The 25,832-nt window shown below is 36.1% G+C and overlaps 1 protein-coding gene across 1 annotated transcript in view; it reads right to left on the bottom strand.

Annotated features, from left to right (window-relative positions):
• The window catches only part of LOC150101186 (tRNA:m(4)X modification enzyme TRM13 homolog), a 300,267-nt gene that overhangs the window by 46,086 nt on the left and 228,349 nt on the right, over window positions 1-25,832 (bottom strand). Inside the window, exons 10-11 of the mRNA XM_090401720.1 lie at window positions 14,154-14,223; window positions 9,526-9,686 (exon numbers count right to left, since the gene is read on the bottom strand). Coding sequence (XP_090257846.1) covers window positions 9,526-9,686; window positions 14,154-14,223 — 231 coding nt within the window. The remainder of the gene's footprint in view (window positions 1-9,525; window positions 9,687-14,153; window positions 14,224-25,832) is intronic.

Below are 25,832 nucleotides of genomic sequence, written 5' to 3'. Positions count from 1 at the left end.
TCCAAAGTGTAAAAAACATGTAATAATTGAATTTGACAAAAGAAAATGTGAGTGCTACTGAATTTCACAGGATTACAAGGCTTTTAGTGGTGGAGCAACTGCAAATACTGTAAATTCAGATGAGATCCTAAGTTTGCTGCTGATTAATTTAGCATAAAAAAAAAAAAAAGAAAAAAGACAATCCTTTTCTTTATAAAACTCTAAATGAAAGTTTGAGTCCATCATTATGACCCAAAAATGAAAATTCAGTCCATGGATATTACCACCCTATCTCATTAAAGGCCAAAAAAATGTCAAAACTCAACATTCAGCTAGAAAGTGTATGCTGTATTTCAAGAACACAGAAGTGCTATTCACCAGACCATCTAGTAAAAGGGATGAATAAATATGATAATTATGAGAAGACCTTGAGAAAGTTGAAACATTGAGTTGTGTTCATGCTGAAAACTTATTATGCAATGTAGAAAATGTATTAAAATGGAGAGACATTATGTTGAGAAATCTTATCTCATCTAATCTAATTTCACTTTCTGTTGCATGTTAGGCTCAATGGCCTGTCATGACCAAGCCAATCAACTTGGCTTATTTTTTAAACCTAATTAATGTTTTGATGGGGCAGTTAATCCTATTTGCACAGATATGGCTGTCTTTGTAGGATGAAAAATTCTGCCATCTCATGAGACCAGATAACTCACCTTCAGTCGAAATGCTATAATAAAGACTCTTCTCATCCTAGATGGGATTCAAACCCAAGACTTCTAAACAAAGGTCACTATCATAACTGACCTGAGCTTTCATAGCTCAGTCAGTTATGATAATGACCTTTTTGTTGAGAAACACTATATTAAAATGCAGCACAAACCTTGCTATCAAGAATAACTGATGATAATAATGAATGCAGTTATTAAAATGAATTTTCTAGAACATAAATGTTCTGAAACACTTTTGTGTAATTGCCAGCCAAGCCAACAGAGTGGTTAGCATAGCTCTTTAATCAACAGGTTATGGGTTCAAATCTTGTCATGGACATGGACACATGTGCCCATCTTTAGATGGTAGATAAATTTTATCACCTGGTGCAAAGCAACTGCCCTGCTTATTGGAAGCTTGAATCAGCATGAAAAAGTTCTATGCTTGGTCTGTAGAGTAGGGTTTCTGAACCACGTAAAAAAAAAAAAAAAAGTTACAAATTAATAAAAACAGAAAAAAATACTTAGCCCATCCATGGTACTAATGAACTATAGATTTACTACTTTTTGTGGATGAGAGCCACATAGAAAGCTTTAAATAGTAATAAATTTAGTGAAATTAAGAAAAAATGTACTGAAATTTACAGTACACTGTCTGTGTGGAACAAACAAGCAACTGAAAGAGACAGAAAAAAACAAGCAATTCAAAGAGACAGAATACAAGGTGAGACCAATAATCAGTTGACCAATAATAGCAAGTACATGAGCTAGAAGGATCATATCAAACAGACTGGCAAATAATTAAAATATCTCGTTAGCTTTGAATGTTAACTTCCTGTTCCTGTATGATGATATGCTACACAAGACCCCTCTCAGTGATGGTACTAACCTTTTTCATTCTTCCTTTTTTCTTTGCTTTTCTACCTGTATTCTTTGCTCTACTTCTATTGAGTTTTTTTTTACAGCTACTATCACTTGGATCCAACACCCTACCACCATGTTTGCCATGCAGTGCGACTTGTGGACATCCAAAAAAGGGAGATTCTGGCATTCTTGCACTACTTTGGCCTCTGCTTGGGAAAGACAGAGACATGCACACCCATCTCTAATGGATGTGCATGTCTGACACCAAAAAAAAATCCCTCGAGCATAAATCCTTCATCCTCAAATTTTCCAGGCCCCTGAGAAGGCCCAATCAAGTGCAGATACCATAGATATATCATTTGATAATGGAAATAAGAAACAAAAGACATCTGATATTAAAATAAATGGGCCAGTGTTTCTCATCATCCAGACATCAGATGAAAAGCCAATTGCCTTGCTTTATTCAAAAGGGTTTAGAAGGACTGGCAAGATTTCTCTAAATAAGTTAAAATAAAGTACATTCTGGTGTGATATACTTGTTTAAACATTATGTCAGCAACACTCAGAAAGACTGTTGAGAGCAATATCAATGAGTAGAATACCAATTATGGTAACACCTCATAACACAGAAAGCATTCGAGAGGAGTGATATAAGAATGGGGTTTCCTTGATGTTTCAGATGAAGAGATATGTTCAGAGCTTAAAGATCAAGAAGTGACAGGTATGAGGTGCATTCTTATATGCAGGGATGGTCATCTGGCTTTGATCAGGAACATCATCCTTGCTTTTGATACATCCAAACCTCCAACATCTCAGCTGTCCTGTTAGGCTGTACACCCCTAACCCAATGAGATGCTTTAAATGTCAGGTAATATGGGCATGACCAAAGTGCCTATCGTGTCTCTACCACCTGTGCCTGATACAGTAGTAAAGAGCATGATAATAAATCTTGCTTGGCAAAAAAAACCTAGACCATTCAAACTTACTCTCGTGCATGCTGAAAATTGAAGAAATACAAAATATGAAAACAGGACAAAATATATCATATCAGGATGTAAAGAGAAATTGGGCCGCCGCTGCCACTACCACATCCTGAAACTCTCTTATGAGTTTAAAAAATATCAAAAACATCTCAAACATGTATGTCTATTCCAGCAGACCTGAACTTTATGATCATGAATCCTTCTCTTTGAATTGATCAGTCGCCTATCCTATTACAGGACTCATCCCTGAAACAACTCCTAAAATGAATCTGTTTGATGAGAACCAAGTGAGGAAAATTATGGCAAAGGTATCACTGAAAGATAAACCATCTGACATTCCCACAGAAAAGATAGATACTCCTGTATCCAATGCATATAAACCAAACAATCCTGATATATCAGATGATGTATTAAAGAATTTTCCAGAGGAAGAGATGGATGCTGGCCATTCATACTTCACAAAATCAAATGACAAATATAAGCCTGAGAAAGGTTAGCCCTCAACTTCTCTGATATTGGCCAACTCCACAAAGCCAAAATAATAGGCAAATTTTTACAGTGGTACTGATGTAGTTTTTGCCAAAATATTGATAATATGAAGGTTCTGCTGCAGAAACACAAACCATTCTGTTTCTATCTGCAGGAAACATACTTAAAATCCAGTGGACCCCACTTTAAGGAATTTCACTATTATTCATAAGGAAAGAAATGGAGATGTTCCTGTTCATTGTAGTGGACAATCATATTCCTTTCCAACATGTCTAGTTTAATACTGCTCTGGAAGTAGAAGCAATTTGACTATCCACATTTCTTATTACAATACATTCCATTTATTTATCACTGGGTTCTGAGTTAAATAACATCAACCTTGATAACCTTATATTGCAACTGCCTCAGTCCAAGCTTATGGCTTACTTCAATAGACATAACACTCTGTGGGACAGCACCAAACAGGAATAGTCAAGGGATATCATTGAGCAAATGCTCGACAATAATGACCTCTCCATTCTTAACCCTTTAACTGCTATGGTCGAGTTAACTCGAGCGCAGAAAAAATGGCAACCTTGCTACAATCGATTTGAACTTTCAACGTGTAATACTCATTTAGTTTAGTTTGTGAAAGCATTTGAATTGAGCGGGCTTATAGTGCCATCTCTTAGGATTAGAAGGAACAAATTTTCAAGCTTCTGTCTGCTTTGTGGCACTATCTTCGTAAAAAATTGTGAGACCATACACAATGTTATCAGAGCCATCCTTGACAATAGGAGCCAGGTGATCACATGATGCTGTGATTCCAGGGTTAGTAAAAATGGCTTCAACAAGCAGACAGCAACGTTCTCTTACAGAGGCAGAATTAGTAGAAGTATTAGAAACTTTACCTTCCGATTTATCAGATTTGAGTGACAGTGACAATGATGATATTTATTTTTTAGAAAATAGTGAAAGTTCAGATAACAAACCACCAGCACCAGTGCATCTGTGAAAAAGAAATCGATGTAAAAGAATAAGATAATATGATGGTGGTAAAATGGATTGATAAACGAGAAGTTTGTATGTCGACCACACTCCACACAGACTATGAAACAATCAGGGAAAGTTGACAGGACAACAAACACACCAATAATGAAACCTGAATGTGTCATGGATTATAATAGGAATATGGGGCTGTGGACAGGACAGACATGATGGTCAGTTCTCTTGAATGTGTGTGTGTGAAAGGCCTTCAAATGGTATAGAAAATTCTTTTTCCATCTCTTGGATCTCACTGTTCTCAATTCACATATTTTGTATAATGTACATACTGGTGAAAATATCACACATGCTAATTTTCAATTGACTCTCATCAGAGAAATTTTTCAAAAGTTCCACATGCCAAGACCAACCACTACATTTGGACGACCGTCACAGGGTGACAAACCCCTCAGACTGAGGGAAAGCCATTTCCTAATACCTGTGCCACCCACACCCAAGAAAGCAAATCGCATTAGGCATTTTCATGCGTGTTCAAATACCACATTGGGGCAAAGAAAAAGAAAAGAGAGCCGATATATGTGTGCCAAATGTGGCATAGCCTTATGTGTACCCCTGGTTTCAAAATTACCACACACTGCTAAAGTATTGAAGTATTTTTGGGGAGGTGTTTCTCACTTGAAGTTGTGTGTGACATTATTTGACATGGAATTTTAATATTTAAAAATGAGAATTTTTGAAAATTTGGATCATCTACAAACATCTATATCATGAATGGTGAGTTTTTACAACATTTATGTTCATTTTTTCATGATCTTATATAATTATAAAATATTTTATAATTGTGAAAATAACTCAGCAAGGAGGGTCATATTGGTTATTTAGTATCTCAGCAGTCAAAAGCTTAATAATGTGCCTATCCACTTGTATTTCATAGTAGATCTCACAATCTGTTCCCCCTGCCATTCTTCCACTGCTTATGCAGGATGTTGAAAAAAAAAACACGTGAAAATAGTCATTTTCGTGCTGTATGCACTATGTCCTCAAAGGAACCACGTGCTCCTAAGCATATACTCGTGTTAAATGGACAAAGCTGACTGGAGTATTCCAATCTTGCAAAATTTAATTCTGAACCAGTCAGTCAACGAAGCAGTGACATATGTAACAGATTGTACAGGTAGCAACAACCACAATTACAAACATCATCTTGATTTCCACTCTATTCAAAGCCCTGGAGGATCCGTGAATGCCAAGAAGCTAAAGAAAGGTCAAGACAGAGCATGGGGTAATATTTCAAAGATTCACAATGGTGCATCAAATCTCATAAATTTTAAATGTGTAGGAACTATTTTATTCTCTCTCTCAATCTCTTTCACTACAACAGAATACTTACAGAGGAAGAGTTTCCAGATTCAGGATATAAATGAACTATCATTGCCATACTAAAATCAGGAAAGGATCCAACATAAACAAGTAATTATTGTCCTATTGCTCTGTCTTTGTAAGATATTTTGAAAAAATTATAAATTTTATTATTACTATTTTGTGACACCTCTAAGGAGCCACACTTAATTCACCAACTACAGCTACCATCATCATCTACACCAATGCCATCTGTCCACCACCACTAGTATTTTTTGTATGTAAATTGCATGTGTTCTGACAGCCAATTTGTCTCTATGCAGGATGAAAAACCCGAGTTTCCAGGAGAAAACCCTGCTACCTTCATATGAGATCTGCTAACTCACCTTCAATTGAAAAATGGCAGACTTCTCTAGTATTTAGAAAGAAATGATCTTCTCTACAACACACAACATGGCTTTTGTAAGCATCATTCAATGTTGAACTATTTGGACTGTTTAGAAACATGGATAAGAGATGCATTCTTGAAAAGAGATCATCAGATCATCTGGTTTCAATATTCTTTGACATGGAAAAAGCTTACAGTCTGAAGATATGGCATATTACGAGACACATATAACATAGGGCACCTTCTTTTTTTTATTTTAAAAACTATCCGGCTGAGTCTTTGAAGTCCAAGTGGAAAGCACATTATCTCAGCCATATAATCAAGAAAAGGTTGTTCCCCCAAGTCTCTGTCTAAGTGTGAAACTCTTTGCAGTCAAAGCTAATTCAATTACTGAATAGCATCCTCCCACAGTAGATAATGTTCCATATGCTGATGACTTCATACTTTACTGTCATTTTTGTAACATGAGTGTAACTGAGAGGCAATTACAACAAGCAATCGATCATGTCTCTTCATCTCTTTGTAATGGGTTCAGGTTTTCAGCAGAAAGAAGTGTCTGTGTACACTTCTGCTGAACATAATCCTTCATCCTGATTTAAAAATAAGACAAATAAGAATATTATTTCAGTAACACAAGAAGCCAATTTCTTGGGATTCATCTTTGACAGAAAGCTTATATTCCTTGCACACATCTCAACTTAAAGAAAAGTGCAAAAGTGTGATGAATATTCTTCAAATTTTATCCTTTACCAAATGGAGTGCAGATCGATCTTCAGTGCTTCATGTTTATCATGCATTTATACATTAAAAGCTGAATTATGGGTTTCAAGTCTACAGTTCTGCAAGGCAGAGTAGCCTGCAATGGTTGGATTCTATCCATGATAATGTATACTTGTGGTTTTTGTACATCACCATTTAAAGTCTTTATGTGGAAGTATATGAACCAACCACTTAGATGGAAACAGTTGTCTCTTAACCATGCCTTAAAAATAGTCTCTTCCAGAGCATGCTGGGAAGCAAAATATCACACATATCAGGTTGCCATATATTTCTTTGGTATACTAAACAGATTATGCACGCTATTGGCATCAATGTTGACAATATTATGTACACCAAATATAACAATATTCCTCCATGGCAGGTTTGGATAATGGAGTGCAAACTAAGGAGTGCAATGGAGTGCAAACTAAGGAGTGCACTGTGCCAACTAAGGAAATCTCGTACTCCATCATCCAACTACATGAAGTTATTTAATGCACACAAAGCAGAACACTCGGAATTTTTTTCACTTAATGGTTCAAGATATGAGATTTCTGCTGGTTGTGGTGCTGTATTTATTGCCTTTATCATATTCAATCAGTTCCCACTTGATTTCAGTAATTATACAGCAGAGTTTGCATGAAATTCAGTTTGTGTTTGTGCATATAAGCATTTTAGCTGTTAGATCTGCTCATTTTTTCAACAATGTATGCCAGTCCCTATACATACTGCAGACAGTTTATAAGATCGAAGCTAATTAATCAATGGCTGGAAGCACTGGCAAATAAATTGCACAAGATTAAGCCTGAAATTAAGCATTGGTAGTCTATAAACAAAGAAGGCAGATGAGAAGAAGTTGCTCTTCCTATACTCTGCACAGGTCACAGTCATCTAACACATTTTTATCTACCGGGGGCTGATAACCCACCTATGTGCGAACAATGCAACATGCATCTCACTATATGCATGTTCTAGTAGAATTTACTTGAGAAAGGGATGAAAGTTTTACTCATTTCGCTGAGCTATATACACTCAGGCAGATCTTATCAGATTCAAAAAACTACATGATAAAGAATTAATTTATGCAAACACATTTTGATTATAAATTCTATTTATGTGTAGATACCACAATGGCACTTAACTTTATTTTTCTAAAACTTGCTTTATGTACATAAAATGTTATTTACTAATTTAACTATTTATTATAACCTTGACTACTATAACCTGTGGTTTGGCACAGTATGATCTGTGCTGGTAAACCATGTATAACCAAAACACAACATTATCATAATTTAGCTATTAATCTAATTTTCCATTCTCATTCTACATGTAACTCATTAGTTTAAAAATAATACACATTAATAACAGAAGTTCAGCGAACCTCTTATAGACCACTAAGAATACATGGCACTATATTACTGTAAGGTGTTTCACCACTTACTGTTAAATTAAGTTTATTCTATTAAATGCAATAACTGTTCTACCATGACATCCCAAAAGTAATGTTGTTTTTAGCATTAAGTTTTGAAGGATATAAAAGATAAATCACTTGCTAATTTAATCGAGTATATATTCTCCATCTGAATCAATAATGTTCTTCCAAAATTGTGAAAGCTTCACAATGCCATTTCTATGGAATTCAGGAGGTAAAGAAGTCACATAGGCTAAATTTCAGTGCCACTTATGTATTGTATTGTTTTTAATTAATGAAATGTTGCAAACTTCGAAATAAGTAGTAATCTGAAGGTGCAAGATCAGGAGAATGTGGAAGCTTCTCCCATTCGAGTTCCTCAATTTTGATACACATGATTCTTGTACTATGAGGGCATGTGTTATCATGATGAAAAACAACATCCTTTCAAGTGATCAGAGAACACCTCTTTTCTTTCAGTTTTTCATTCAATCAATCGAATTGTTCACAGTATAATTCAGCTGTGATTGTTTGGTTTTGTGGCAAGAGTTCAAAGTATATAATACCAGCCATATCCCACCAAATACTTAACAAAATCTTCAGAGGGTGAAGGTCTTGTTTTGGCTGAGGTTAAGCCTGTTCCCCTGAATGAACCCACTGCCTTTGATGCTTAACATTCTTGTCAAGTATCCACTTTTCATCAACAATGACTATACAACTCAAAAACAGAGAATGAACCTCTCGAGAATGAAGAGCAGTGCAGATGCTGACGTGCTCTCTTTGATCTTAGACACTATTCCAAGTTCTTGCAAATGGCGATGGATGGTCGAAGACAATGAATTAAGATCTTTTGCTAAATCTTCAACAGGCATATGTTTATCTAAAATAGATCAATAATTCCCCCACTCAGTACTAAGCGCGATGGGACATGTACAGCTGCCACCCAACATCCTTTCATAGTAAACTTTGAAACCCATAGAACGAGTTTTTTCCCTCTTCCTTCATCCCTATTACTGCTGTACTGTGGTATGTATTTCCCAAGGAATACAATATACAGGCTTTTAAATCAAATGCAAACAAGTTTCTGCTTTCCCAGCCCACTATCCATATATGGTACCAATATACTATAGGTTGATAACCAACCTTTGTATATTGGTTCAACATAAAAAGTTACGTTGGCATTACTTGCAATAACAGCTTCCAGCATATCATTATCAAGAGAGACAGGGCACCCAGGAGAGGAGCCTTTCAAGCTACAGTCCTCTTGTCAAAATTTGAACTTATAAAGGATGATGTGCTTTTAAGTGACCTCTATAGTACTAAATAATTATTTAAACAACTTATTTATGATGTTCTTGTAAGGTGGAATTTCTTAGAATGAGGCCGTCTCAGCCTAGCAGTACTCATAAAGCTTTAAAAATTCATGCTTAGATAAGAAGAGACACGTTTGAACAAGCACAGTATAAAAAATAACATTACTTTTGGGATGACCTGATATCTTTAATACTAATTCTTTTAGTGCACTTTTCATCGTGATGTACAAATAGTGCATTAAGAGATACAGAAAAGAATCAATACAACAGATTTCATATAACTTACTTGCAAAAGACTTATTACCACATGTTGCCCAACTTGCTATGGCAGTCATCAACTGAAAATCTTCTTTGTTAAACCCGAAATCTTGTAAGAACTGCTGTCCTACGTAGCTGTTCCATTCACAACGATGATGACAACAGAGGGAGATTAAAATGCCTGAAAGCCTAAAAATTTGTTTGTATAATAGCGCACCTTTGGTGTGCAAGCAATATGTAAAAATATTGACCCCCTTCCAGTTCAAAAGAACACTTGTGGCATAAACTGGATTCAAATGCAGAATGTATAGAAATACTGTTATGGCATAGATCATTACTTTTGTAAAATCCATTGTTGTAAGAACAATATGCCACATTGTTCTATTATCTTAAACTCAATTTTTATTTTATTATACAAAGAGAAAAAAGAAAGATTACTGAAATACAAATTGCTCATATTTTTGAAATATGATCTATAACAGGAACCAGTAACCACATATAACAAGCAGCTCATACTACCATAAAATTAGAAACAAGTTTCCATATATGACTCATTTTTAGTCCTCAAAATATACTAATATTCAGCTTGAACTCAATGGAAACATGTTCACAACACACTGCCGTTTGGAAATAAAGTTAAATGCATTAATTGAACAAATAAAAAAAAAACTGTATTTATGAAAAAAATAATTACAAAATGTATTAAACTCCGCATAATCCAATCAAAATATTATTTTTATAACACCTATGACTCTCGTAGACAGGTTTATACATTGGTTATGCATTATTAAAACACTTAAGGAATTGAACAACATAGTTAAGGATATAAATTAAATTATACTTTAATAAATATTTTCCGATATTTCGGCAACGTCACGTTGCCATCTTCTAAAGGAACTTACAAAAAAAGGTACGTGCACATAGGCACTACAAACACAGTAACTGGGATTGAAGAGATGAAGCTATTGTTCTTCCAAGTCCTGATGATGCCCTCTAGCGGGCTAAGTAGGTGTTCTTGACCGTTGGGCTGAAGGTCTGCTGATGTAAGCCTCCCAAATTTGGGGCAGTCGCATACAACCAAATTTCTTGAGGTTTGGAGAATTTCTTAGGGCTGAGGCTGATTCCATAAAAAGTCTTTCGAATTTGTATTTGCTACAGTGTAATTACTGTAGCTTTCTTGCACCATATTCTGCGGCGCATATCCAGAGCATGGTCTGCAAGACCAGAATGGCTGTACTTGTGAAACTGGATGTAGTCCTTGTGTTCAGAAATTCTGATATTCGCTGTCCTGCCTGTTTGGCCAAAGTAAGACAGTTTACAACTGCAAGGGACCTGGTATACACCAGGTAGGTCTAGGGGAAGTGGTTGGTCTTTAGTGGAGCGGATAAGGGATGCCAATTTTCTGTAAGGTTTGTAACAGGAGGTCAGGTCATGCTTCTTTAAGATTTTGGTAATCTTTTCCGAGGTGCCTCAGATGTAGGGAATGGTGATGGATTTAGAGTAATCCTTGTTGTGGAGGGGGGGGGAGGAGATCTGTGGTTTGTAGTTTCTAATATTTGGACTTTTTTGGGTGGGTAGCCATTGGCTGAGAAAGTGTTGAGGATGTGATTTAGTTCAGTGTTTAGGGCCAAGTTATTTGAACAGATTAGTTTAGCCCTGTTGTATAGGGTTTTCACTACTCCATATTGTTGTGAGGAGGGGGGGGGGATTGTTGGTGAATGTATCTGCCTGTACGGGTGGGTTTTCTGTAAACTGAGAAAACCAAGGTTCCATTAGGCTGGCGGGTGACTAGTGTGTCTAGGAAAGGGAGGCTGTTTTTTTCCTCTTTTTCCAGGGTGAATTTGATTCTGGGGTGTTGGTTGTTTAAGTGTGTTAAGAAGGAGAGAAGTGTTTCAGAGCCATGTGGCCAAATAGCGAACACATCATCAATGTAGCGAAGCCGTATGGTTGGTTTTTGTGGGGCAGAGGCTAAGGCTTTTTCTTCAAAGGTCTCCATAAAGAAATTGGCCAAGGGTGGGTAGAGTGGTGAACCCATGGCTGTCCCCTCTATTTGTTTGTAGAATTTTCCCTGCCAAACGAAATAGCCTGAGTTCATTGTGAACTGAAATAAGGCTGAGATATCGGGAGAAAATTTAGCTTGGATTAACTCTAAAGTTTGCTTGAGTGGGACATTTGTGAATAAAGAGGAGACGTCAAAGCTGACCATTATGTCAGTACGTTGGAGTGTAAGGTTTTCTATGCTGGCTTTGAAATGGGCTGAGTTTTTTATGTGTGATGGTGTGTTGCCAGTATAGTGTGTGAGCTCTTTGGCCAAATGTTTAGCTAATTTGTATGTGGGGGAATCAATGCCATCCACTATGGGACGTAATGGCACATTTTCTTTATGTATTTTTGGGAGTCCATAAATATGGGGGGGTATAGAGTTAAATGGCTTTAATCTGTTGGTAACTTCTACAGGCCACGAAGTGACTCTCTTAAGGAGCCTGTGAAGTTTTCTAATTTGAGAGTTGGTGGGATTGTAATTGATGGGGAGGTAAGTAACCCAATCTAATAGAAGAGCATTCAGCTCACCTCTGTAGTCCTTTTGGTTAAGGACTGCAATTGCATTTCCCTTATCCGCTTTGGAGATAACTATTTTTTTATTATTCTTCATTTCCTGTAGAGCTTTATATTCCTTGTTGGATATGTTGGATTTTCGTGGGATTGCTTTGGAAAGGACACAAGCTACATCCAGTCTTACACTGTTAGCGACTTGATGTGGAAGGTGACAGATTCCGTGTTCAATCTGAATCATAATATCCTCACTAGGTATTTTTTTGGGAGCAATGGCGAAGTTGTGGCCACGTGACAGTGCATTGATTGCTTCAGGCTTCAGGGTGACTGAAGAAAGGTTGATTACGGTATTGGTAGCAAGTTTTGGAAGGACAGCAAATATCAGAATTTCTGAACACAAGGACTACATCCGTTTTCACAAGTACAGCCATTCTGGTCTTGCGGATCATGCTCTGGATACATGCCACAGAATACGTTGGAAGAAAGCTACAGTAATACATCGTAGCAAATACAAATTCGAAAGACTATTTATGAAATCAGCCTCAGCCCTAAGAAATTCTCCAAACCTCAACAAATTTGGTTGTATGTGACTGCCCCAAATTTGGGAGGCTTACATCAGCAGACCTTCAGCCCAACGACCAAGAACACCTACTTAGCCCGCTAGAGGGCACCATCAGGACTTTTAGGAGAACAATAGCTTCATCTCTTCATTCCCAGTTACTGTGTTTGTAGTGCCTATGTGCATGTGCCTTTTTTTGTAAGTTCCTTTAGAAGATGGCAACATGACGTTGCTGAAATATCAGAAAATATTTATTAAAGTATAATTTAATTTATATCCTTAACTATGTTGTTCAATTCCTTAAGTGTTTTAATAACACCTATGACAAAGTTATACAATATTTAGTTATGTACAATAAATATGCCCCCCCCTTCAGATTTTTAGACCTCCACTCTTGCCACATACCCCCCCTTTAAACAAAGGGGGTATGGGGGTCTTATATGTTGCATAATAACCCTTCTCCTTTAAACAAAATTATGCAACATATAAGACCCCCATCACTACATCGACTTTCTATGGTTCAGAGAAAGTGAATGATGTCAGTTTTAATATCTTGATGTTATAATCATATAAAATCAAGAATGATAACTAAAAGGTAAAATAAACAATTATTATAATATACTGTAATACATTACTTTATCTTTCATTTTATCTTTGCTGTTGAGCAGGATTAAAGAATAGTAAAATTCAGACATTCACTACATGACCTCAGCATCCATCCCTTACACTGGCAGATTTTCTATCAAGATTACTAGTCTTCTTTCATGACATCAGTGTGGCTTTCAAGCCTATTTTGACTATGCAGTTTACTCTGCTCTTCTAAAGACCACAATCCCTTCTACAAACATCCTGGGATCTATAATATTCCATGTGCTTATGATCTTTCTTACATAGGCCAGATTTCTGAAATAAGATAGAAAGAACATACCGGAGACAACAACAAAAGAAAAGACAACTCTGTCTTGGCTTTTCATTTCTCTCACACATACACACATAGAGTGAAATAGGAGCTCCATGAAGACAACTTCATTGTTCACAACATAAGAGAATCTACTATGGTCATCTTTTCACAAAGCACTCTTAATAGAAATCAAGAGTTAATCCTGTGTGATATCTGGAAATCTTAACAGATTATTTTACATGTCAGACTTCAATTTTCAGTCATCTGCACATAATGCTGAACAACAGCTAACTCATGCCACCTCCCATATTCCATGTATTTTTGGTCTATTTATATTGTAACAGTTCCTATATAGTTTGCTTTAGTAATATTATAGTTCATGTTTGCCTTTATTTTTATATATTTTTTACCCACAAGAAGGCACAATTTTTAGTGAAAAAACTAGTAGGTTTCATTATTTTGCAGTTATCCATGATCAAATAAATCCATTTTTTCCAATTATACTTCCTGGTCAGAAGTCTATGCTCAATAGAAGACAGTTAATTAATCAACGATCCAAAAGTTTGTTTTTATTAATACAAAACTAATTTGCTTTATAAATAAAACACATTCAATAACACCTACATTGAATTATTATACTTACTTGGACTGCCTAAAAGTGTCTTTATTTTCTTTTGTAACCAAAGTTTCCATTAAGCACCTAAGAGCTAAATCTGCAAACAAAACAAAAACACTGTCTCACATAACTGTTTCAGCCATAGACATACATGAAACTTTCCAGGATTTTTTTTCAACAAACATGAAAACTTCATTAAAATTAGGGCTAAAGTTTTTAAGCAAATTGCCATTAGATTCTTCCAATATCTGTTTTCAAATGTGGCATATGAAAACAGATTGGAGGAAAGTAATTTCCAAAGCCTTGTGAATAGGAGGAGGAGGAGAGGGATATGATTGAGACATGTAAGTTGGTTATGGATTGTTACCAGGTTAACAATGAAGAAATTTCTCATAGAATGAGAGAGAGTGGTAGAAAAAGAGGCCATCCATGGAAACTGTATAAAGAGAATGTGAGCAAAGGAGTGAGGAAAGTTTCTTCACATAGAGAGTGTGTGGTTGGTCAGTAGAATGCATTGTCTCAGTGCACTGTGAATGTAGAACACACTGTATGAGTTTAAGAAAGTATTTTTCAAACTGTGGGTCATGATCTTTTAGTGGATTGTGAAATCAGTTTAATAGTCTGTGACCAGCATTTTTTTTAATGAAACAGATTAAAAGAATATCAGAGTGCATCTCACAGATTTTATAGCTTTCACATGCTCACAAACACATGGCCACATTTATGTTTATCACGGCAGCAACTCTCTTGATGGTATATTATATCCCTTTCACATTGAGTAGGCACATTTTTACAAAGTTTTAAATATATATGCCATGCATCACTAAATATAAGGCTGATCTTCTTGAATGGCAGGCAGAGTGATATGGGGAAGAGGACAATGAGAATTATTTGTGCCTATGATCCCACAGAAGGTTCTAGTAAAGTGGAGGAATATTTTGAGGTTTTAGAGAAACCAGTTGACACAATGAAAAAGGAAAAGTTGGTCCTTCTTGGGGATCTGAATACCAGAGTAAGAAATGATTGTCAGACATACCGAAATATTTTGGGACAATTTGGAGAAAAGTGTAGCAATAGCAAAGCTAATAACAATGGCAAATATCTATTGGATTTCTGCTCAGGACATGGACTGGTTATTACTAACACCATGTTCCAACATAAAAATGTGCACAAATTCACACGGAGAGAAGAGGCAAGGAATAAGAATGGCTCATTGACTACGTTATTGTTGATAGTGATGTTTTCTTACTAATGCAGGAAACTAGAGTGTACAGAGGATTTGAAATTGGAAGTGATCACCATTTAGTCTTGAGCAGGATGAAAGTGAATTTCATATCAAAAAGAAGAATATTTAAGGAAGTTTTAACGTGAATAAAAGTTGGGCAGTTCTCAGATGTGAAATGTAGACTAAAATACACAAACATTATTCAAGAAAAAATGAAAGAGTTTGAGAACAGGAACCAAACCTTGGAGATTCAGTGGCAAGCGTTGAAGAAAACATTGATTAATTCAGCCACAGAGGCATGTAGTGAGGGTTGTCTGCAAGGATAAAAAAATCAGAACTCCATGGTGGACACAGGAAGTTAAAGAGGCAGTGAAGGTAAAGAAGAAAGCATATCGAAAGTTCCTGGCAAATAAGTCAGCTTTTACTCTTACAGAATACAGAGACAAATGTAAGAAAGCTAAACAGAGTGTAAAACTAGCTAAACAAAAGTCAGGGAAGAATTTGGTAAGAACATAGAAAATAAATATCAAGGAAGGTGGCAAGATATTCTGGAGGTTGTTGAAGAAGCTCAGAAATGGAGGAAAGAGTGCTGTAAAAGGAATTAGAGATGATAAAGGTGAAATGAAAACAGAAGAAAAAGATATCCTTGAAGTATGGAGTAATTACTTTGAAAAACTGCTAAATGAAACAAGCAGTGATGACAGCACAGTGATAAAAAACACTGACCAGGCATGCAGTCAGGAATACATATCCATACTTGAAGTAGAAAAGCCATCAAAAGCCTGAAATGTGGAAAGGCATCAGGAGTAGATGATATTCAACTAGAAATGCTCAAGCATGGAGGTATAAGTGTCTTACAGTGGCTGCACTGCATAGTTCAGAAGGCTTGGACAGAGGGACGAATTCCAGATTATCGGAGTAGATCTATCATAGTACATATATAGAAAAAAATGGAAATAAAACTGAATGTAAAAGTTCAGAGGTATTTCACTACTGAGTGTTCCTGGTAAATTTATGCAAGTATACTTGAGAAATAGTTGAGAAGAATAGGGAAGGGGAAGCTTGGTGAAGAACAAGCTGGATTCAGGTCAAATAGAGGCTGTCAGGATCAGATTTTCACTTTATGACAAATAGCTGAGAAATCGTGAGATTATAACAAAGATCTGTATTTAAGTTTTGTAGACCTGCAAAAACCATATGACAAGGTGCCAAGAGAAAAGCTATTCAAAACATTACAATTATATGGTGCCAATGGGGCATTATATCGAGCAATACTAGTCTTTATTTGAATTGTAAGTCAGCAGTTAAAATCGAAGGAAGTACAGGAAGATGGTTTAATGTTAAATGTGTTGTCAGACAAGGATATACATTATCTATATGGATCGCATTATGAATGAAAGTGGTATTTAACCTGATATCAAAATTGGAGGTGTTAATCTCAGCTCTTTATGCAGACGTTATAGTTTTAAATAAATCTAGTACAAGTCTGCAAGATTCCCTGACTAAATTGAATAATTGTTGTAATATTTGGTATGAAACTCAGCAATAGTAAGAAAAGATAATGAAAATAGGCCAAAACATTGAAAATATCAACTGCATCATGAATGGAGAACCTATTGAACAAGTAAAACATTTCAGGTTCTTATGCACAATTTTTAGTGAAGACGGTAAATTAAATATGGAATAGACAACAGAATCTATAAAGTTGGTATGCTAGGAAGTCAACTGAATAAATTTATATGGAATAAGAGAGAAATAAGTCAAAACACGAAATTAGCTATATACAAGACAGTGTTCAAACCTTTAACTTACGGATCTGAGAGGTGGGGTAGAAATAAAATACTTGACCAAAGACTAGAGACCACAGATATGAGAGTCTTGGGAAAGATTAGGGCCATGAGCAGATTGCATCAATGGCAATATCATATTAAAACTGAAGATATTAGGAAAGAACATGACATTGTTAGCATCGAGGAATGTGTTAGCAGAGCTAATCTCAGGTGGTATGGTCACTTAAATAGAATGGGAGACGAAAGATTAGCAAAACAAGTTTACTCTGTCAAGTTGGCAGGAAAAAGACCCAGAGGAAGATCAAGGTATAGGTGGATTGATACAGTAAAAAGTGCCTTAGAGTACAAAAAGAAAAGATCGGATAATGTTGGAGTCTTGATAGATAATAGATTGATTATCTGTCATTGTGACCCAGATTGTGTCTGGGTCTCAATGCATTGGATGTCCTCAATGTTGTTGAAGTGCTCCCCTTTCAAGACACTCTTCATCTTTAGGAAGAGGGAAAAATGTCTGTGGAAGCCAAATCATCTGATGAATGGAGGAGGGGATGTTCGATCACACAGACTGACTTGGAAGCCAGAAATTATATTCTTTGTTTAATCTTTTATCCAAGTATAAGCAAACAGAGTCTGTGCCTGAAGTAACTTCAGGACGGGGCTCGTATATGACTTCACATCACTTGCCTTAATATCTCATAATGCAAAGCATATCCTTGCTCACACTTGGATAAAGGATTAAACCAAAAATATAATTTCTTGGCATCTTTAATTTATTGTATAACCAAGTGGAAGAACTTGGAAGCCAGAAATTGCTTCACAGGCAGGGCACAGTGTGTTGGTGCGTTGTCATATAACAGAAAGCAATTGTTGTTGTGGAACAGTTCTTTCCTGACATGTCGCATGTGGGCATACAGACACATTACTTCTAAATAATACTGACTGTTCACAGTGGTATCCTCAGGAACAAATTTGCAGTGGATAATTCCAGCGGTGTAGAAAAAAATTAATAAACATTATTTTGACAAGGTGAAAACAATTCCATGTGCTGGTGTTTCGTTTCTGGATCAAACTAAAAACACCAACTTTCATCACAGGTGACAATTCTTTGCAACACAACATGATCTTAACTGCATGGATGAAATTTTGACAATATGCAACTTTGTGCACTTTTGTTCGTGTGTCAATATGCGCAGCACAAACCTGAAACAAATCTTCCTCTTCTGCAAAAAACTGCTACAGAAGTCTACCATGACATTAAAAAAGTTTACACCGATGACTGTTTGAGCTGTGCACGGGTTTTCCACTGGTTTTCAATGTTTAAAGAGGGGAGGGAGTCCTTGGAGGATGAACCATGCTATGGACAGCTAGTTTATGCATGGACAAATTAAAATGTTGTGAAAGTGGGAAATGTGGGAAATTGTTGCCCACTACAAGCAAATAACCCCAGCACCAGCCTACTAGCTATATTGCTTGGTGTTGGTAATATTTGCTTGTAGTGGGGAACAATTTCCCACATTTCCCACTTTCACAACATTTTAATTTGTCCATGCATAAACTAGCTGTCCATAGCATGGTTCATCCTCCAAGGACTCCCTCCCCTCTTTAAACATTGAAAACCAGTGGAAAACCCGTGCACAGCTCATCAGACAGTCATCGGCGTAAACTTTTTTAATGTCATGGTAGACTTCTGTAGCAGTTTTTCCTAATTTACAGTAAACCTTTATCATAGCTCTTTACTCCATGATGCAACATTATGCGAGTAAGGCAAGTAAGCAGGCTGTGGAATGGCTGCTTTACCAAAAACTGATTGATTAGTAATGATGTGTGCAGGTGCATTATCATGAAGCATCCATCAGTTTTCCTTCATCATCTTCATCTTCTTAAAGCATCAGACCTTTTTTTTCTGATAGCCTCACAAAGCATACCTCATAGCTTGTTTAAGTTAAGGGATATTACATCCCATATAGTTTCTTAGCCGAATATAGTAGAAACTATATAAAGTTCGGCGATTCCAAGCATAAGCAAATACCTGGATACTACAGCACTGATCCCAAAGGGTAGTGCAAGCTGGGGCAACTCGTGGTAGAAGTGGAGCAAGCTCCGATCACTATTCTTGATATTTGCCCATAATGTGAACTTAGCTCCTAGGAACTGTATTTTTGTTCACATTATGAGAGAAGGTCACTACCCAGACCGGTTTCGACCTTTATTGAGGTCTCATCAGTGAGTAGCCAGACCTAGTTAATATCAAGTTTGTAGCGAACAGAACTTGTACCCCTTCTACGAGTATTGCCGTGAGGTGCTCTAATAAATTATTAGATATGTGAAGAGCCAAAGGCTTCAATTCGGCGAATATATAGTTTCATACCGAATATAGTAGAAACTATATAAAGTTCGGCGATTCCAAGCATAAGCAAATACCTGGATACTGCAGCACTGATCCCAAAGGGTAGTGCAAGCTGGGACAACTCGTGGTAGAAGTGGAGCAAGCTCCGATCACTATTCTTGATATTTATTGAGGTCTCATCAGTGAGTAGCCAGACCTAGTCAATATCAAGTTTGTAGCGAACAGAACTTGTACCCCTTCTACGAGTATTGCCGTGAGGTGCTCTAATAAATTATTAGATATGTGAAGAGCCAAAGGCTTCAATTTGGCGACATATAACTTGTTTAAGTTAAGGGATATTACATCCCATATAGTTTCTTAGCCGAATAAGAAACTCAAAGAGTTTCATGCCGAATATAGTAGAAACTATATAAAGTTCGGCGATTCCAAGCGTACGCAAATACCTGGATACTGCAGCACTGATCCCAAAAGGTAGTGCAAGCTGGGGCAACTCGTGGTAGAAGTGGAGCAAGCTCCGATCACTATTCTTGATATTTGCCCATAATGTGAACTTAGCTCCTAGGAACTGTCTCATTATATAAAGCTTTGATCAGACCACATCTCGATTTCTGTTTTCAGATATAGTCACCAGGATTTGAATTGGATGAAGTAACCTTTGAGAGGGTGCAGAGAAATGTCAGAACTGTACAATGTTGATTATAAGGATATACTGAGAGCATGCAGACTGTAGATAGAAGGCAAAAGGGAGATATGGTTGTGACATTTAAGCTGTTAAAGGATTATTATCATATTAGTACCGAGGATAATTTTCATATGGTAGAACAAGGGAAAGGAACAAGGACAAGAAGCTATTCCTGGAAGCTGCAAAAGGTTGTAGTGAGTAAAAGGGTTAGAAGTAAATCTTTTGCATGGAGAGTAGCAGGAGCATGAATGCATTGCCTGAGAGGATGGTGAATGTGCAGGCTGTGGATAATTTTAAGGAGTGGTATGATAGACAGTACACAAATGCTGACCTCTTGCGATGAGTCTTGAGACATCATGGGGATCAGGAAAATAATAATAATCTTCAAGCCACACAGAGTTTGTCATGGTACATAAATAGTAACAATTAGTTAAATACTGTTAACCATTTAAATATGTAACAGACAACACAAAGAACTAAAGTTTTAATTTGGTGCCACCTACTGTTGGATAAAGAGAAGTTTGCAAGTTGATCTTAATATGATTGTCTCTCATATTTTGGCAAACTGATACAGACATGCATGTTGAGGTTTGGGGAATGTTTCACAAACTGCTGCTGATTCCAGTCTCTCTTACTTGTAATGACTTCTGTATAGCACTTTGGTTTTTTCCATCTAATCCAGTATGAACAGGTGACCAAAGCACTCCCAAATTGTCATACAATGGTGGTGAATGTATTTCTTATGTTCTCCAGAGCAGATGCCCACTGATCTTCCTGCCTGTCCATAGTAAGCCAGGTCCAAAAGTACAGGGCATTTCATATTCTCCTGAATGCGATAAAGCAGCACTTCCCAAACTGTGAGCCACGGCTCCCTTGGGGGCCGTTAGTTTTGTTGAGGGGGGGGGGGGCATGAAATAATGAAAATTTTTTTAAATATTTTAAGACTAATAAGATAAATATTATCTATTTATATAAAAATATAAGATAATGTGCTATGTCAAATGTCGCTGTGTATGCTTTGTATTGAATATAAATACAATTATTATAATTACGGCTATTATAGCCTGTTTCTGTTTAGGAGTGTCCCTTATTTTAAATACATTGCCTATTATTACTCAAAAAAGGGTATATATATTTTAGGGCATTATGGGTGAGCATAGAAGGCAATTTGAGTAATAATAGCCAATGTATTTAAAATAAGGGACACTCCTAAACAAAAACAGGCTATAATAGCAGTAATTATAATAATAATGTTTAAGAGGAGTAGCATAGGAATTTTCCCAGAAACTATACCTAATAAATACAATAAATATTATAATAATATATGTCTGTATTATGATTTTTTTTTTTTTTTGATGGGGGCAGTGAAATATTTTAATTTTTCCAAAGGGGCCTTTACATCCATAAGTTTGGGAAGCACTGATAAAGGATGGAGAGTGTCCCTAAAGTGAAAGGATGAGGATTGTTAATTTGAATGTGGTTTGGAGAATTTGGGGCTTATATATATATATTAAATACTCTTGATATTTTTTCAGATGTGTTCTGAATATATGAGATAGCAAGTTTTGTTGTGATCTTGTGTATTAGGAGAAAAGGGAGTGGTGTGTGTGTGTGTGTGGGGGCATTCGGGAGTAATCTGCCATTTATCCAAAACAACGACCCGTGCATGTCAACTGACTCCTAGTACAACACCATGTAACGGTACTTAAATTATCAGACTCTTCAATTATCAGAATGGTTGGATAAATGGTAGATTACTGTATTTTATCTATTTTTTTGAGGGGGGAGGATATAGTCATTGGCAAAAAAAATGTGTGGCAAAGTAAATGAGTTCAGTGGTAAGAGCAATATCACTGGAATACCTACTCCAGCTTTGCATGTGTTAGTGGGTTTTAGGATAGAGTGCTGTTGGACTGGTTGATGATGTGATCATCTAAATATTTTCAAGTACATAGCTTCTTATCAATAGAAAATGGTAGTGAACCTTTTGAAAGGTATATGACTAGTGTCTAGTATGAGAAGACAGTTCTCTGATTTTTTCCATTGTCAAGTTGATTTTTGGCTATTAGTTGCTTAAATGCACTAAAAATGTATCTTTTTATTCTTTTTTCTAAATAATTCTTATGCTCATTCTTGGTGACAGATTCATCGATTTCAGCTAACTCTTGTATACCATGAAATGGTTTTCTCATTAAATTGCTTTAAATTATTTCCAGTTTTTCAGTGAAGACTTTTAATATATGTTTGCAGTCTATCACCATAATTAATTTCACCTAAAGTGATCTTCATTAAGTTTCTGAAAAATTCAAGCCATATAGCATATGTTGTTTTTGTGATTACTGATTTCCCTTGTTAAATCTGTGTCTCCTTACTTTCTAAAAAACCAATTATCATATCAAAATGGTTTACAAATTTTGTTTGACACTTTCTTTTAGAAAGCCAACTGATTTCTGTATATAAAAAAAGCCTCACATATTTTCTTTATCATCAACACACAAAATTTTCTGAGAGGCAATCATATTTACTTTGTGACTTTATTTTATTGATGGTTTTGATAACTGTATACTGGGAGATTGATAAAGAATAGACTAATATTTTTTCCACCCAGATGATGTTAGTGCACAATGCAATGTATAGCAAGAACTTCAAGGCTATACTTTTTTTAGGCGGTCTAAAAAAACTTTGTCTTCCGACCATGGAGGTAGGACCATCACTGGCACAGGACACCAAATTTTCTGATGGTGCTTATTTTCATCAAATGAAGTTTTACAGCAGTAAAAAATGGATGCTACAGTACAGTCAGTTTCTAAAGATTTTACAAACATCTCTTCTATTTGCTATCATCACTGAAATACTGAATGTATGCCTAATAGCATAGCCATATGATGATTAATTCAACAGTGAGACTCCACAATGAAACAAAAAATGAACACTAATTTATCACTTAGAAGGAAGAAACAACAGACTGAAACATTTTCTGATCCTATTCATACCTCATATACTGACTGATGAAACACAAGAATAAACAAACAAACCACATTTACTATGCCACTGTTGGAAAGGTGCAAACACCAAGGTTGTGGAGACATTACCTCTGAAAGCACTTAGGCATTTAATGCATATCAAGAGCAAAAGTGGTTGAATTAAGTCTCACCTACTATCTTCTTTTTATCAAAACTTTTCACTCACTCCTAATAGAATATACTTATATGTTAAAAATCAGTTGTTTCAGGGGAAAAGAAAACCCAGTGAGAGAAATTAGTAAGAAACAGTATGGAACAAGATGTCATCAGGTAAGGTTGAACTTTGGAGGGCCACAAGACATTGTAATATCCATGATTTTTTTATGCTTCCCACAAAACAATTTTTGCCCCCTTGAGTACAATATCACCCATGTTTAGAATTCCTGCTATAGAGAATATATAAAAAGAATAATAGGTATCTCTGTAATAAACTGCACATCATTAATATCAATATAATTTTTGAAATCATCACTCTTTGTACCAAACAAATTGAATTTGACAAATTTTTTTAGGTCTTTGCAATCTGCATTTTTCTGGTGTATTGTCTTTTCCCTGCCTGCCTCCTTGATAAAATTACATTGTATTATCAATATAGCACATTGTCTCTGCTTTACACCACACTTTCACAATAAAGCAAAAAAAGGAGAAAACCATGTCCATTTCAGTTCACAGTTAATATTTTGATAAGCTAGGTAAAATTTGTTGTGTAGTTATCAAATGGAAATAAAAGCTTTAATTGAAATGGCAGAAAAAATTTTCTCCTGAAATCAACACTGTGTAACTGCAATTTAAATTTAGAGCTTAGAGTGATGATGATGATGATGAATAGCCTATTTTTTTACCCACTGCAGGGTGAATGCCTCTCCCATTGTGGGAGGTTTGGGTCTACTATTCCTATGGTGACCCAGTCCATATTGGGAGAGTGTATCTATACTTGGGAGAATGAATGTATGAAGGTATAGTTCGCCCACCGATTAGAGGTCCCTCGACACTTCTGCGCATCTCAGAAAAAGGAGAACCCATTCCGATAATAGGGTAATCAGTCCGTATTGTGGGATGAGTTGTTTATTATTACCGGTCAGAAAATTAACTTCTCTTTTATGATTATTGTAGTTAACTATGTTGCTTGTATAACAGTTGGAAAATTTTACCTAAAAAGCACGTAATTTCGCGTGTTGGCGACCAATTTGGACGTCCTTCATTTCTTTCTCCCCTTCAGCATGAATCGACTATTCTTGGAAAGACGCGAAGCAGGGACCTACAAACGGTGGGCGAACTATAGAAGACAATCACAAACATCCCACACATACATGGATGTTTGTGATTGTCTTCCACCTTCACACATTCATTCACCTAAGTATAGATACACTCTCCCAGTATGGACTGGGTCACCATGAAGACAACATTGATAAAAAAAAAAGAAGTGAAGTCTTAGAGATGCCAGACGAATGCTAAAAATCCATAGACAGCAAAAACATCCAATCAAGGAGTACTGGAACAAATGAGGAAATCACGTGAACTTTTAGATATTATAAAAAGAAGAAAAACTGCATATCTTGGTCACCTACTTCATAATGAAAAATATAAGATAGTTCAATTGATTATAAAATGGAGTATAAATGGAAGAAGAGGACAAGGAAGATGAAAAAAATCTTGGCTGACAGACATCAGACAGTGGACTGGCATGAGATCTGAGGGACTGTTCAGAGTGGCTGAGGATTGCTCAAAATTTTTAAGTGGATACTGACCTCCGATAGGAGATGGCACTCAAAGAAGAAGAAGTTATCAAAGGAAAACTACTGAGAATTGTCTGTTTTTATGAAATAAAATTACGATAAAAGAACACTTAATTGCATGTTTTGAAAATGTGCTTTTCTCTCTTAGTAAAACTGTTCACTGTATATCATCTGTCACTGTTTAGCAATTAATTTGATCCTTCGGATTTTTATATTAACACTGCTTTATCTCCTATGATTCTTCTCGTAAAAATAGCCAGCATGCTATTCTTATTAACACTTTAACTTTTCAATTCATTTTCTAGTCTTCATATTAATTAAACAATGCACTGTGAAGTCTGCACTTCACTTTTACTGACTGATAAACAGAGAAGTTTTAATTAACTTGTCTGTAAAACAATGATCTGTCTACCGTGTCCTCTGTCCATAATGCATAATCTTATACCTAGAAACCGATACTTGTTAATATTTCCCATTAAATTAGTATGTCCAAGTCAGTTGTGCAGAGATTATGTATCAGATAATAAGGCCACATCTGGACTAGTGCATGCAGATACCCAGATTCTGTGGGGATGAAGAAGTGATGAAGAGGACAAAAGATCCAGAGGTGAGTAACAAAGATTACTGTAGGTTTATGGAATGCACCCTATAAGAAGAGGCTGATGATCTGTGGACTTCCAAAACTAGTTGATAGGGATAAAAGAGGAGACATGATAGAACCATATGTTATTCAAGGGGTTTTACAGCATTGACACTGAAGACTTTTTTCAGTACACGGCAGGAAGAGAATATTATGTAAGAACTGGTTAGAAAGGGTGTTAGGACTAGATTTTTTGCTTGAAGGATGGCAAATGACAGAGGTATGTGAGAGTATGTTGTCAGTGAATGAATTTAAACAGAGGT

This window comes from Typopeltis vanoorti, chromosome 12 (genome assembly GCF_054136105.1).
Source record: "Typopeltis vanoorti isolate ZY-2024b chromosome 12, IOZ_Tvanoo_1.0, whole genome shotgun sequence".
Taxonomy (NCBI): Eukaryota; Metazoa; Arthropoda; class Arachnida; order Uropygi; family Thelyphonidae; genus Typopeltis; species Typopeltis vanoorti.
The sequence above is the reverse complement of the archived record's forward strand: the minus strand, read 5'-3'. Positions and strand labels throughout refer to the sequence as shown.